The sequence below is a fragment of the Notamacropus eugenii genome, chromosome 6 (assembly GCF_028372415.1).
Source record: "Notamacropus eugenii isolate mMacEug1 chromosome 6, mMacEug1.pri_v2, whole genome shotgun sequence".
Lineage (NCBI taxonomy): Eukaryota > Metazoa > Chordata > Mammalia > Diprotodontia > Macropodidae > Notamacropus > Notamacropus eugenii.
The window spans coordinates 93511245-93527918 of NC_092877.1; the positions used below are offsets into that span (position 1 = coordinate 93511245).

At 34.9% G+C, this 16674-nt stretch overlaps 1 protein-coding gene across 1 annotated transcript in view; it reads left to right on the forward strand.

Moving 5' to 3' along the window:
- The first annotated feature begins 1431 nt into the window (after positions 1-1431).
- KLB (klotho beta) overlaps positions 1432-16674 on the forward strand; it is a 34109-nt gene continuing 18866 nt past the window's right edge. The window contains 2 exon segments of the mRNA XM_072620519.1: positions 1432-1494; positions 1497-2270. Of these exon segments, the coding sequence (XP_072476620.1) occupies positions 1432-1494; positions 1497-2270 (837 nt within the window).

The window sequence follows — 16674 nt, forward strand, 5'->3', positions numbered from 1 at the left end:
TCCTGGGTTATCTCCAGTCATCCTGATGAATATCTGGTCACTGGATTAAGATGGCTCTGGAGGAGGAGTGAGGCTGGTGACCTGCACAGCCCTCCCTCACTCAAAAAAACACAAAGTGCAAGTCATGTCATCATTTCTCTGATGGCATAGTCTTCTTTGGCATTGAAGGATGAACACACACAGATCCTAGGGCAGAATTGTGTTATAGACGAACATGGCAGCTAAAGTCAAAGGACATAAGTTTGACTCCCAATTCTACCACTTACCACTTGTGTGATACTGGGCAAGTCACCACCTCTCTGGGCCTCCATTTCCTCATGTGTAAAATGAGGGAGCTTGAACTAGAATGACTTCCAAGTTTCCTTCTAGTTTTGTATCTATGATTCTATGGCTATAGAAATAATTATTAATACTTTGGGCACAGCTGTCTTACAAATATTGTGGGTACCATTCATGTTGCACTTCTCATATACTGTCTTGTATTCTTTAGTTTTCTTTTCTTTGTCAACATTTTATCTCCTTGACTATACTATAAGCTTCTAAAAAGCAGAGAATCTTATATTTATTTAATACATGCCCTTGTAGACAGAAGTCCTCAATAAACATTTGTTGATTGATTTAGAGAAGAACAAGTGAACTGAGAGTTAATACTATCTTTGCCCTTCTCTTCCTTTACCCAACTGTCTTAGATAAAGCTATCTTTCATAAATTATGACAATTTTGATGAATTTTCAGGCATATTCATTAGAAGGCAATTATTCTTTTCTTTCTAGTCATTTCACATCTATCATGTTTCTAAATACATAACTAGTAAATAACTTTACATTTTTATCCACCTATTATCTAGGTAAATTATTGTGCTGGCAGTTCCTTGACAATTATCTATTTCCTTTATTTTTTCCATATAAAGACAGAAATGATTTAGTGATGAAATATTGGCTGATAAATAGATATTGAGAAATTGTGCAACATTACTTTTGTTAATATTTGTATTTCTTATTAAAATGTGATTTTCCTAAAAGATGAAATTATAAAACCACTGAACCTAAAAAAAACTGTAAAATAGGAAAATGTATGTTCTTTTTTTCAAAACTGGTCAAAAAAATTTTGATCATGTCAGTTTGAAATCTTGAACAGGAAATATCTGTGACATTTTTTTGTGTGTGCATTCTCAATACATTGTTTCTCTAACCTCAAATTAAACATACAAAAAATCAATGGTGATATTTTTATATTTACATATTTTAATATTCTCCCATAATAAAAGAATAACTAGATTTCTTAGTTACTATAAGAAGGCTACCTCCCTCAAATTACATTGCTGTATGTAACCCATCCTAGGTCTCATAGTTCAAGCTAATCATTGACAGACCTTTACAATCACAAGCTTTTGCTGAAGCTTTGATAAGACAGTCCAGCACTTAGTGGCAAATGAAGGCAGACTGTGCAGCAGGATCTCCAGGGAATGAATGGATTTTCTTCAGCAACGATGAAAGAAAACTGACTGTAAAAATACACACTATAAGAAAACAATGTTCATCCAAGGACTGAAAGGCTCTATCATCCTCTGGGCGTTTTTCCTCACAAGAGCTGCTACTGGATTCCCAGGAGAAGGACAATCTATATGGAAAAAAGATCGTAATTTTAATCCTATGAATGAAACTCAAATGTTTCTATATGACACTTTCCCCAAAAACTTTTTCTGGGGTGTAGGAACTGGAGCATTTCAAGTGGAAGGAAGTTGGAAAAAAGATGGTAAGGGACCGTCAATATGGGATCAATTCATCAGCACCCACCTTAAAGATGTCAACAACACAGATGATTCCAGTGACAGTTATGTTTTTCTGGGGAAAGACTTGTCTGCGCTAGAGTTTTTGGGAGTTTCTTTCTATCAGTTTTCAATTTCCTGGCCAAGGCTCTTTCCAGATGGGATAATAGCAGCTGCCAATGAGAAAGGACTCCAGTACTATAATACTCTCCTTGACTCTCTTATACATAGAAACATTGAGCCTGTGGTTACCTTATACCACTGGGACTTGCCTCTAGCACTACAAGAAAAATATGGGGGGTGGAAAAATAAAACCATAATAAATATTTTCAACGACTATGCAACTTACTGTTTCCAGACATTTGGGAACCGTGTTAAATACTGGATTACAATACACAACCCGTATCTAGTTGCTTGGCATGGCTATGGTACAGGTATGCATGCACCAGGACAGAAAGGGAACTTAGCAGCTGTTTATGCTGTGGGACACAACCTGATCAAGGTACAGTACAGCTGGTTTCATGTTAGAGCTTGAGAATTTTTAAAAATGTAATTGTATAATGGAACTAGAGAAAAAAGAGCACAGACTAGGAGAAGATGCATTTTAAATTTGTTTTACTGCCATCATCCTTTGCTATTTTTAAAATTACCTATTGTCTATTTCCAGTCTTTTTCAATAGTAGTTTATCAATTTCTTAATACTAACAGTTCATTTTGTGTGTTCAAAATGTGTCATTTTGAGTTATGCTTTTTAAAAAACTATATACATAGTTACACATGATAGTAGTTTAAATGTCTGTCTTCATTTAGAGAATCACTGCAAAGATTATACAAACTCTATTCCTGAAAATAATTCTTTCTGGCCAGAGGCCCAACAACTACTTCAGAATTCTGTTAGAATAAAAATGCTTAAAAATCTGCAGTTTATGGCTTCTATTTTATGATTAGTTATGCTTAGCTGCAACAATGTATAAAATTCCAAATGCATATATTGAAACTATATCATTTCTAATTTGCCTTGCTTTTTGTTACGTGGGAGAAAAAATTGAGTCCCATTAACTCAAGCATTCAAATTAAAGTCAGAAAGGTAAAAATTGTGAAGGATATAAGGGAAGATTATATTAGAGTATTATTATCTTAAAGCAATGAAAACATCAAAATCCAGAGAGGGTTTTTAAATATCTTGCAAAGTAAAGCATATCTTAAAAAACATTTTAATTATTACAATACTAATGAGAAAATGCTAAAAAATACAGAAATGTAGCTATTATTTTCATAGAATAATCACATAATTAGACATGAAAAGTTTGTATAAGGACATAAAAAAGAGGTTCCAAAATTTCCAGTGGCAAAAACAACCCCAAAATTTAGTTTCACATTTAAATTACCAATGTCTAGGAAAAAAAAGATTTAAAGCTTTGTATCAGATTACTATGTGGGCATCAATGTGGAATATTTTGATACTGGGGTTAAAAAAGGATTAGAAATAAAATTACATAATCTAGTAATGGATGTAATTAAAATTCTCTTATAATAGTCAAGCATTTATAAATTGCCTACTACATAAGTTATAAAATGTTTAAGAACATTAAAATATCATTTACTTTATAATTTTTCAATATATACAACTATCTGGTAACTAATTATATTTTCTGTATATTTTTTAATTATTACATAAAAATATCCATGCACACTCTGATTTCTAGTCACACTAACACCCATATATATAGATGGTAGATTATGTTACAATTTCAACCACCTTCTCAGCTTTGTATAAAACAGGATTATTATTTATACTTCTATATTTCATATACCAGATTACATGTAAATATATTATGATTTAACAAAATTAAATTTTAAAAGGGAATAAAGTTAACAGAAAAAGCTAACCCTTTCATAGCTAAGTATAGACATTTGTGTTATAAAGAATATATTCTAAACTTAATATTAAAATTTGTTTCCTTGAAACTTTTATTTTTTTTTTAAATTTAACTTTTAACATTTATTTTCACAAAGTTTTGGGTTACAAATTTTTCCCCTTTTATCCCCTCCCCCCCCAAACCCAAGCATTCTAATTGCCCCTGTGACCAATCTGCTCTCTCTTCTATCCTCCCTCTCTGCCCTTGTCTCCATCTTCTCTTTTGTCCTGTAGGGCCAGATAGCTTTCTTTACCCCTTAACCTGTATTTCTTATTTCCTAGTGGTAAGAACATTACAGTTGATCCTAACACTTTGAGTTCCAACTTCTTTAGCTCCCTCCCTCTCCACCCCTTCCCTTTGGAGGACAAGCAATTCAATATAGGCCAAATCTGTGTAGTTTTGCAAATGATTTCCATACTAGTTGTGTTGTACAGGACTAACTATATTTCCCTCCATCCTATCCTGTCCCCCATTACTTCTATTCTGTTATGATCCTTTCCCTCCCCATGAGTGTCGACCTCGGATTGCATTCTCCTCCCCATGCCCTCCCCTCTATTCTCCCCCCCACCCTGCTTGTACCCTTGTCCCCCACTCTCCTGTATTGTGAGATAGATTTTCCTATCAAAATGAGTGTGCATTTTGTTCTTTCCTTTAGTGGAATGTGATGAGAGTAGACCTCATGATTTTCTCTCGCCTCCCCTCTTTATCCCTCCACTAATAAGTCTTTGCTTGCCTCTTTTATGAGAGATAATTTGCCCCATTCAATTTCTCCCTTTCTCCTCCCAATATTTCTCTCTCACTGCTTGATTTCATTTTTTTTTTTTAAGATATGATCCCATCCTCTTCAATTCACTCTGTGCACTCTGTCTCTATGTATGTGTGCGTGTGTGCATGTGTGTGTGTGTACTCCCACCCAGTACCCAGATACTGAAATGTTCCTTGAAACTTTTATATAAAAGTTTTAAATTCAAGGATTTATTTTAATATCAACCATGACTCCTATATTATTCTTTTTATCTCTTTAAAAATTTTAAATAATAAACTTAATCAAGTGTAATTTAAAGATTATGAACTATAATTTCTGAGTCAATCAAAATTATATCATGAAACATGTTGCCTTACTTAGTGATAGACTATACCTAAAAGAAATGGAGAAAAAGCCTAATGGTCTTATAACCAGAAATGCCAAGGAGATGATAGCAATGCCTCAGGGTTGTCTCAGTTTCCCACAGCCTCCTTAACTGAGGACTTATTGTAGGATGTTAGATTTTTAACAGAAAAAAAATTAAAATTTAGTTCCACATGGTGAATGGGTGATTTCCTCCTTAGTGCTCCATTTTGTGGCCTGAATTTGTAATTCAAGAAAATTTAATTAAAACCAAGGACTTTAATTAGGATCTAACTATCATAGATTAAAAAAAAAGAAGTGAGCTTCAATGGAAGGAGAATAGCACTTACAACTAAACCCCAGACTATCCTACATTTCTGTTTCCTAATATTCCTAAAATCCTGTGCTATTAGAATAATAGACCCTGCCTTCACTGCCACTAGTTCTAACTTGGGCTGTCTCTTTACATGTGTCTCAGGAAAGGCCTTTATGCTGGTCAGAAAGGGATGGGGATTAGTTATTCCTTGGTACCAGTCATCTATAGCTAGAATATTTTAAGATATGATTTCCAGATTCTGTCAGCTCATCAGTTCCATACTTTGATAATGATGGATTGTTGATTTAATCAATGTGGGTGTTTCATCCAACGGTGCCAACTAAAATCCAACCACATCTTGTCCTATGTGACTCTTGCTTCTAAATTCTCCACAGGAATCCATCCAATGGGCTGGGGGCTTCTTCTAGATCTCTTGACATTATCTGGATGCCATAATTTGTCCAACTATTTCTCAGTGGATGAGTACTTTCTTAATTTCCAGTCCTCTGTCACCACAAAAAAAAAGCTGCTATAAATATTTTTGTGCATATGAATCTTTTCCTCTTCACCCCAACCCCTTTTCAGCTTCCTTTTATATGTTGTTTTCCTCCATTTAAATGTACACTCCTTGAGGTCTGGAACTGTCTTTCTGCTTGTAAATACTTCAGAGCTTAGTGTCATTTGTGGCACACAATAAGCACTAATAGATGCTTATTGACTGCCTAAGAATGTGACCTAGGAAGGTTACTGAATGTTCAATGATTATTTCCTTCTTCTTTCCCCTTGGTTGCTGGTGAAATCCTTTAATGAAAAACCCAGTCTTTGTCTCAAGTAAACCAAAGGGTAAAGAGACTTTTCTTCACCAAATCCAGGAAATCAGGCAGACACTACAGGCAACAAATATAGAGGGGCCACCACCACCAACAGTTCAAGGTATAATGACTTCAAGGTCATTTAGAGAAACAAAGAAAATCTCAAAAAGATGGAATTAGAATTCAGCACCGAGTGATCTTCACTTTCCTAACTGGGATAATTTCTTAATACAGCCCTAATCCAGTCCTGGTCTTAAAGACACAGGATAGGTTAAAGTGGTTGTGTAACTAATTGACTTGATTAGGAACTACCCCAAAGCAGACAGACCTAAAGGCCAAAACATTGAGATTAGGCTCAAATCCAACATCACACCTTCAAGAGAATTCTCTACATTACTCTTTACCCAGGGCTAGTTACCATATAATGAAGTCACATCTCAAAAATCAAAAATACCACTAACAAAAATTCTATTAAGTCCACCTCATTTTGAGGCAGATTTAGAATAAGCAGAGCAAAGTTAGGGTATAGTTTGTTGTATGTGAAGAATTTTTTCTCCTGGGGATAGTGAAAGTTTAGGAGTTATCATTCCAGACTGCTATAACTTGACTACTAAATAAAATAGGTAGTAGAGCCCACACTGGCTATTTTAATTAACTTCTTTAAAGTTTCAGTATAACCTAACTGAAGCTCAGAAGACTCATTTGCCAAACTTCAGATCCTTGGGCAAATTTCTCATTAGAATCAGAGAATTTCGGAGTATTTTGCCATGTGCTCTTCTTAAAACATTAGAATGATGGAAATCTTGTTTAGGAGTTGCATTCTAAGCTTGAATTTTCAGAATATCTAATCTCAATTTCCCCCTTTACTTTTTATTGCATCATTGTTAATTCTCCTAATCTTACAAAAGTTTTTTGATGGGTCTATGAGTTTCTACTGTGATCTTAATTTATTTAACTAGGAACTTTTCCGTTTAAGAAGCCCACACTGTGGAAGTGGTCAGAGAGACTATTGTATACACTTGAGCCTTTTGGTTAAAATACTTTGCACTGACTTATTTCAAGGTGGAAATTTTCTCCCATTTTTGGCCTTGCCTGGCTAATTTACTAATAGTTTAGTCATAAAGTCCACTTTGTAAATTACAGTTAATTTTTAGAAAGCTTTGTGATCAGTAGATTAGGTGTCTGTCTACATTTTCTTTAGTCTGTGAATGGACTTTATTCCTCTTGCCTCTCCTCCAATTAGATTGTAAGTTCTTTGAGGGATTGTGTCAATACTTCTTTTGAATTCCGACCAGGGCCTAGCCTAGTAAACAAGCACTCAATAAGTACTTGAATTGAATCGTGTATATACACACAGCACAGGTTATATACTGAACTTGGTATAAGTATTTTTCATTTTTTTCAAAATGTAAAAAACAAACCACAGACACTACTTTCTATAATCATTTTATTATTAAAATTAATATTTTCATACTGTGGCCATCCTAAAGGTGTAGTAGGATTACCAAAAATTTAGTGTAAGAATCTCAAAAAAAAAAGCTGTGAAGTTACTACAAGTATTATTCATATTTAAGCTTTATTTGCAACTGCCTTTTGCTACCACATCGTAATAGCTTCAGTGTTTCAGAAATACATTAAAATATATAGGATGGTATGTTCCAGGTCCTTCTGCTAGTCATTAGAAATAAGTTGAAGGTGAATGTTGTGTTAGTTATCAATAAACAATGAAGGAGCAAGGAGCCTTTCACAAGAAATGTAGTGGAAACATCTTGGGTCTTAAATTCAAATCCCTTTATTAGCCACATAGTTTTAGGAGAATCAGAGTATCACTCAAGCTCATGAAGCCTCAGTTTTTTTCTGCTGTAAAATGAGCATAGTAACATGTACACTACTTATTTCATTATGTTGCCAATAGGAGAACAAATATCATTAGTGTTATAATAACAGTTGTTTTATTGCTACAAAATAACACCATCTACACATCAGAAATTATTGAAGCCTAATGTTAGGAGTCAGGGGAACCTGAAAGGAACAAAAACACTCACGTAGAGAGTACTTACATAGTGCTTTCTAACATTCATAACAAGGTACTGATCATTTAAATGAAAGTATTTATAGGCTCATTCTCCAGCTAGCTCTTGGTTATAAAGAAAAAAACTCCACAATTGTCATGTTAATTTTTTTTAATTTTAAAGAATCAAAGGAAATGAAGTCAGAAAATAATAATGATGATAGCTAACATTCATATAGTGCTTGCTATGTGACTGGCACTGTGCTACGCTTTACACTTATTAACTTATTTGATCCTTGGCAACAACCCTGGAAGATATTATCTCCACTTTACAGATGAGGAATTGAGGCAAATAGAATTTAAGTGACTTGTCTAGGGTTACGCAGCTAGTAAGTGTCTGAGGCTGGATTTTAACTCAGGTCTTCCTAACCTCAAGCTCAGAGCTCTATCTACTGTTACTTAGTTGCCTCATCCACAATGGATTTTCTATATGTTACTGGATTATTGGAGGATTAATGTACTGTGGGTTATTGTATACAAAAATGGTTAGCTACATAATTGGCTCAGGGTGTGCCTCATAAGCAGCTAGATAAAAAGTAGTAAGACCTAAGTACAAAATCTATACTTATACTGCTCTACTTATCTTTTTATCAAGTCACTTAAATTCTGTTTGCCTCAGTCTCCTCATCTGTAAAGTGGAGATAATATCTCCCAGGGTTGTTGCAAGGATCAAATGAGATAATAATTGCTCCAATTTCCTCAATTGTAAAATCGGAATAACAACCTCCCAGGGTGAGATAATATTCAAGTGCCTGACACATAGTAGGAGTCTGATAAATGCTTGTTTCCTTCTTTCTTTCCTATCAATGTGGGACAGTTACCAGTGAATAGCAGAGTAGAAAGGTAATTTCTTATTTTCTACCCCCTCAAAAAAGTGCACATGAACTGGAGTGCAGGGAGAAGTATGCATCATGCTAAATCTGTCAGCAAATGTAAAATTAAAAGTATTCAGACAATTATTATAGTTCAAAAATGGTATTAAACAAAAGGAAAGGTTTGGCAACTGGACCTTTCTTAATCATCAAGACTGTCTTCTTACACTGATGTTGATCATATGCAACCAGAATTTTTCCTTAGGGAGCTGTATTTAAGGGATATGTTGAGCATTTACAATTCTTTAGCAGCTTAGTTAGCAAGAATTCTTAGTTAAAATAAATAATTACTAAGTGATGAGCCTGAATGAGACACCCATCATCTATGTGGTATTACCTCCAGCAGGGACTAATAGCTGTATCCCATCACCCAACCCCTTCTGAAGTAAGGGTGGAATTCATACCACTTACTCTGAGAGGAGTTTGTGGTATTTGTCCCAGCATACAAAATTTCCTAATGATGACTTTTAATTATTTGTTAACAATTTTAAGTTCTCATTAATGGGATACTAAATTATGTATGTGGACCCAAAGGCTTTGGCAATATCTTTGTATTGTATCAATTAGTTGATTCTAGTATTAAATTAATTAGTAATCCTTTGGTTTTTGGTTTTTTGGGGGTTTTGGCTCTATTTTGGTTTGTTTTTGCAATATTATGTTTACTTCACTAGACAACATTTTGTCTTCTAGGTGATTTTTCCTATTAGAATCAGAAAATTAGAGAATCTCAGAGTCAAATGGGATTAAATAAGGATACCTAATCTATCCTGCCTCTGAACAGAAATGTCCCCTGCAATAGCCCCATTGTAGTACTCTAGTGGTTCCCCTTAGACTCTAATAAAGGGGAACCCACACCTTCCTGAGGTAGTCATCTGCCACTTTTGTAGTTGTTAGGAAATTTTCCTTACATCAATCTGAAATCTGCCTCAATACAACTTTTGCGATTGGAATTTCTGCTAATTCTGTCCCCTTTTTTCTTGCATCTCTCCCATAAATTATTGATCTTCTCAGTTTTTTTTTAATTTCAGGAGTTTTTTTTGTGCAGAAATTGATTGTCTGAGCAACGATAAACAATGTTAATGGTGCTTTATGTTTATTTTTTCTGTATACCTATGATTCTGTATGGTATCGAGCTTCATAGATATATGTGATAATTTTCTTCCTACCCCTCACTTTTGGTTTAAAGGCCTCTCAATCACCGTAAGATTTAAAGGCCTCCAGGGAAAAGAGAGACTTTACAGATATATCACCAGGAATTAATGACCAACAGGTTAAGAACTGGTATTATAGCAATAAATATTTATTGAATGCATGAACTAATGAACAACCATGGACTTATTAGCCAAATGTGCATAAATGGACTTAAATTTTGCTGTGTGGATAAAAGGATCCAAAGATAGCTTCAATCATTAGAATTCTACATTTAGATATTTACATTTCAGGCAGGAAATTGATAGGCTACAGTTGGACTACAAAAAGTGTTATAAATCCTTTAGCAAGGCAAAATTTACTCTTTCCAACTATCCATTAAGTAGAAAAAATTGTAGTTAGATGAATGATTAACAAAAGTTTAAATAAATGTAATTATAAATATGCTGTGAATGATATTGCTGTCCTATTTAAACAGCTTGATTCAATATGAACACTCTCATAAGTGTTCATAAAAAATCAGGCTCAACTGGATAGAAAATGTCATGAATAAATAAGGGAAAATGTACTATCTATTAAAGGGACTTACACAGTAAAGTTTTGAATGGATGAAAAATAGTATGTTAATATTTGTATGAGAATTCTTTTAATCATTCAATAAAAAAAGAAAACTCAATCTTAGGAAATGATTTATGTTCAAAGAAAAATAATTAAAACTCTTAAATTAAATTAATAAAAAATTATAAATAAATAAAATTAATAATAAAATTAAAATTAAGCATTAACAAAGCTTCATGTTTAGACCATTGGTTGAAAAACAGTGGGATGCTAAGACCTGACAGAGTTCATCGAGCTGGAGAGGACCACAGAGGTCATCTCAGTCAACCCCTTCCTTTTATGGATGGAAAAACTGAGACCCAGAGAGATTAGATGACTTACCCTACAATACACAAGTGATAACTAGTAGAGCTAGGGCTTAAAGCTAGGACCTCTCACTCCAAATCCAGGACTTTTCACACAGGCCCATACTTCCTGCAAGTGGAGAATTCAATAAAGAAATGTTAATTATGGAATTCCCCAAATTAAAGAGATTAATCAAATCTGGTAATATTATTTGAGCCAGTGACTGAAAAACACAACTCAGTGAAAGCTACACTTGATATTTGGGTAGACTCTATTGTTTTGGTATTTCATATGCATCCATGTATTTGGAGAGGCATCATGGCATATTATTAGAAAGTTTTCCTTGGAGCCAAGGAGACCTGTGTTTAAGTCAGGGGTATGCTGGTAAAATGTTAATGGCCACCGTTTTGTTATCCAGGACACACTTGCAAAGTTAATCTGCATTAAATCTACATTTTCTCCATCACTTTCTTAAATCTAGACAATCAACAAAACAATAAATCAGCTCTGTTGGGTAGCTTTGCCAATTTCCAAGGCTAAGCTAGTAAAAATAATAACAAAATTCATCTGGAAGAACAAGAGTTCGAGAATATCAAGGGAATTGATGAAAAGAAATGCTAGGGAAGGTGACCTAGCCCTACCAGATCTCAAATTGTATTATAAAGCAGCAATCATCAAAACCACTTGGTACTGGCTAAGAAACAGAAGGGTAGACCAGTGGAATAAGTTAGGTACTCAAGACACAGCAGTCAATGCATATAGCAATGTACTGTTTGATAAACCCAAGGACTGCTGGGATAAAAGCTCACTGTCTGACAAAAACTGCTGAGAAAACTGGATAATAGTGTGGCGGAAATTGGGCATAGACCAATGCCTGACACCGTACACAAGAATAAAGTCCAAATGGATACATGATCTAGATATAAAAACTGATACTATAAACAAATTAGGGGAGCAAGGAATAGTGTATTTGTCAGCTTTACAGAGAATGGAGAAAGATATGACCAAACAAGAGATAGAGAACATTATGAAGTACAAAACAGATAATTTTGATTACATTAAATTGAAAAGTTTTCGCACAAACAAACCCAAAGCAACCAAGATTAGGAGGGAAGCAATTTCTGAGACTCACAGTAAAAATTTAACAGCAGGCTTTCAAAAACCTGTCTCAGCTTCCACCATACCACTGATTCAAGTTCTGCAACCCCTCAGCCCACCAGGAACCTCTCAAACACTGTAAGTCACAAAATAGTTGCTGACTTGTAATAGTAAAAGAGTCCCCTTACCGTAAGCACCCCATACCAATGAAGTCATGAACAGGCCATCAGAGTCCTTACATGACAGCTTTAAACAAAAGGTTAGAAGAATATTGCTTATTTCTTTTTCATTTTATTGGATGCTATACTTTAGCAAGCATACCCAGCAGAGCTGATTTTATCAAGTACTTTAGTTTTCTATTTGCAATGCCAATGAAGCCTTTTATGAGGTGACAAAAAATGGTTGACTGTGGAATAAAATAGAGACTAAAGACTTTGTCTTTGATCCTTGGTCTTGCCTCTGAAATGTGTGAAATTCTTGGAAGGCAGAACAGATGAAAATGGGAAAATAAAGCAATTAAGGTCACAGGCAGAAAGCTTAGACATTTTACTTGGTCTTTGGTTGTCTTTTAAGGTTTATTCAAAATGCAAAAAAACAAATTAAAAATCACCTCCAATTTTGATGATCCAAATAAAATGGCTAAGAGTACAGAAGAACAAACAATACCAAGGGACTGAAACAAATGGGCAAATATAGAGTGATTACCTCACTTTATCCATTCTGGTCTATATATTTCCTTGAGAAAGCAGCAGAATTGAAAGCTGTTGTTCAGTCATTTTCAGTCATGTCTGACACTGTGATCCATTTCGGGTTTTCTTGGCAAAAATACTGGAATAGTTTGCCATTTTCTTCTCCAGCTCATTTTACAGATGAGGAAATGGAGGCAAACAGGGTTGAGTGGCTTGCCAAGAGTCACACAGCTAGGAAGTATCTGAAGCCAGATTTGAACACAGAAAGATGAGTCTTCCTGACTCCAGGCTTGGCAAGTTCTCCACTGTGCCACATAGCTACCCAGAACTGAAAGTATTGTTGATGATTTCCCCCTTTAAATGAGTGCAGAACATGAACTGCATCTTTTGAAGGAGTGGGGGAGGTGGAGAAGGAATAATACCACTTTGCATGCCAAATTTTAAAATCAAGAACATAACTCTCAGTGATTTTCTAAGTATGCTGTCATCCAAACTGAAATCCAACTTTGTCATTCTATTTAACTTTTCTACATCTTCTGCACTTTCAATTAATTATGCACTTTTTTCATTGCTTGTTCAGTCAACAGAGGCCAAAGTGAAATCCAGGTGAAGCTATATAAAGTTCGTACACTGAATTTGTAAGAGTCAAGCTTTAGTGCCATTTTTGCCACAAATGAGCAATTCAACCCTGGTAAAGTCAAGAGACAGAAACACAGAGGGAAAGAGACAGAGAGAGGAGACAGAGAGAAGGGAGAAAGAGAGAATAGGACAGAAGAAACAGACAGAAAGAAAAAGATAAAGAGATATGAATGAATGGTCCCATATTGCTTAAATGTCAGTGGTTCAAGTTGTAGTGTGTCTAAGTGGGACACACTAAGTGTAGTGTGGTCTAAAAGTGTGTAAAAATTGATTAAAAATGAAAAATCCTGCCTTGTTAATAACAGAGACATTACCAAGAACCATTTATCTAATATTGGTACTGGAGTTGAGCTAAGCTCTGTATGGAGCAAAAGAATGATCCTGTTCTTATAATGTAAGATTACTTAGACCACCATCATCAACAGAGAGATAGTGAGGTACAGCAATACTCCCTGGTGGTTTCAGATGATTTCTGGTTTTGGAGAGTTCCCAAAACAGTATTTTAACCACCAGTCTACTTGGTTTTGCCAACAGTCCTAACTTTCATTGGAGTCTCCTGGAATCTTTCCAGATGCTTCTGATTGCCACACAGACAGATATAGATCTTTTTCTCCTGGAGACCAAGCAGATGGGTGGGTGGGTAATGCCAATAAGATAACTATTTGAAAAGTAGCAGAATCACAGACTGAGTTATTCAGTACTGTGTCAAAAACCAAGTAGGAACAGAAAGAAAATACTCTCTTAAATTTAAAAGACTAAAGGACTAAAAGAGATATAAAGATAAATTAAACACAATGCCTATCTGCAAGAGAAAATATAGGACTGATAAGGAGTATGACAGTGCCAGCAGGCTATCCATGTTGGGTGGGATATGATTCATGCTTGGGTGGGAAATAAAGAGCAGACAAGATTATATTTGAAGTTCCTTCCAATTCTGAAATTCTATGATTCTTCCAACAACATGGAATTGGCTAACAGTTTTTGTATATTTTTTTGCTGTCATGAAAGACTTCATTCAAGTCACCTATTTAGGTCAATTTGGCCTGATTGAAGCTCAGAGTCTTGTGACTATTTTGCATGGAAGAATGACCACTAAGGTCACAATCACTAACATAATAATGGTAGAGAACTTAAAACCTCATGAAAATCTGGCATGTAAATGTTCTCTCTTAGGCAAGGGAGAACTTCAGTAAAAGCATCAACTAATACTGATTTTTTTTAATGTGTGAGGAAATCCAAAGGTGCTTAATTTAACTGAATTACCAACAATCTTCTACTCTTCCATTTTTTTCCTTCTGTTGTCATAATTAATTTTTGACTCAGTCATTTTTTCAACTTAGTCATCTTACAACTGACATTTGAATTCTGTAATAATGAGTACGCTTTCAGATAACAAGCCAGGACAATTGTTTTTGTTTTTTCTGCCCCATCAAATAGTATTTTTTTTCCAATTACATGTAAAGATAGTTTTCAACACTCACTTTTATAAGAGTTTGAGTTCCAAATTTTTCTCCCTGCCTTGGTCTTTTAACTGAGTCCAGGTTTTAAAGAACAAATGCTATTATTTAGGGGATTTGTTCTGTGAAGTTTGGATTCAGTCAGAGGGTTGTACTTGAGGACCTAGAGGGCCACATAGGGCTTCAAGGCCACAGGTTCCTCACCCCTGTCCATGTACAAACTTCAGTGAAGGCAAAGATGAAAAAAAGAAACAAAACATTGCTGAAGTTTTCATGCTCACATTAACCCTACCACCATTATGTCAAAAGTAAATGAAATTGTTTTGGCTTACTCTTTGATAACTGTTAATATCACGTTGTAACTGATTTTGCTGGCCATTGATTCCAGATATAGTTTATTGTACTGGAAATTCATTAAAAGTGTTTCACAAGAATGAATTAGCATGTATTTACTAAAGCATCTGGCATCATGAAAAATCAATAAAAAGGAATGATCAGCAGAATGTGTAAAACCAAATGTGGAGCTGGAAGCCACCCCATCTTAGGAGTCCAACATGTCAAATGTTGTGTACCCAGCTGTCTGTACCCAGACTTGGCTGCTCTGGAGATGTTTTGAGACACTGGCTTAAAAATGGATTAGAAAATGACTTGGACTATGTTGTTCCATAGAAATGTGCATATAGAATGATGTTAAGGAAGAAAGGCAGAGCAGGATATGGTAGGCTCATGTTTATTACAGCTTTGTAAAAATGTATTCACGCAAAGATCAGAAGAGAAGGTGAAATGATGTAAATAGTTAGAGTTTAATGTACATTAAGTTCTTTATTTTTCCCTGAAAAACTGCTTAAGTTCATTTTAAAAAAAGGTTTAGAAGTACAGTAGAGAGCAAAACTGCTCTTATAGCATCAACTTTGGTTTTTAAGCATTATGTCTCCTTTATTAGTGTCAGAGGAATGAAACTATATCAAAGTGAATCTCCTGTATAAATTCATTTGTTCACTCACTTATTCACTTAACAAATCGATCAGTCAATTAATCAACACATTAAGCCCTGTGAGTCCTCTGATATATCTGGGAAAGTCACTTAATCTCTTAGTACTCTCCAGGCAACTATCTAAGACTGAATTGCAGAGAAGGTGCTGATCAGCATTGGTAGAGTGAGTTTCCTTACCAGGAAGTTCCTTATACCAGTGAAATCACAGGTCCTGTCCCTATCCCTACCCTATGTCATACACTGCAGTGTGCTAGATGCTATGGGGAAAATAAGAGACTCCTGATCCTCTAGGAATTGGTATTTAATTGCAGAACTAACCCAACCTCCAAAACAAGTTAAATATTAATTATTATGCTCTTTTAAATGCAATTATTTTTAAGAAAATACTGCATGGGAAAAAATAACAGATTTAGAGATTCAACTTTTAACTAATGATTTGGGAGCACCTTCAAACATTTTAAAGTTTGAGTTCATAGATCATAAATTAAAAGTTTCATGGGATCTTAGAAGTCATCTAGTTCAACCTTCTCATGTTACAAAGGAGGAAACTGAGTTTTAGGGAGGTGAAGTGATTTGCCTAAGGTCTCACAGATAGTAAGGTGCCTGAGCTGGGATCTCATTAAATATGCCCAAGTGGGATTTATACATATTCATTAGTGTTAAGTTCATGCCATGTGTAGCCCTTCCCTTTCAATCAATTATTCTGATTTCTTCCTGATGTCCACTCCTTTCTCCACTTCTGATTTTAAAATTAGGTTAGCTAACTGATTTGTTCTCATCTCCCATAAGACTTATCTGGTCATGAAGCATACAGTGAACATCAAAGGGAGCTGCCATGTTGGAAAAGTAAAGAACTGGATGAGAAATTAACTCACTGTC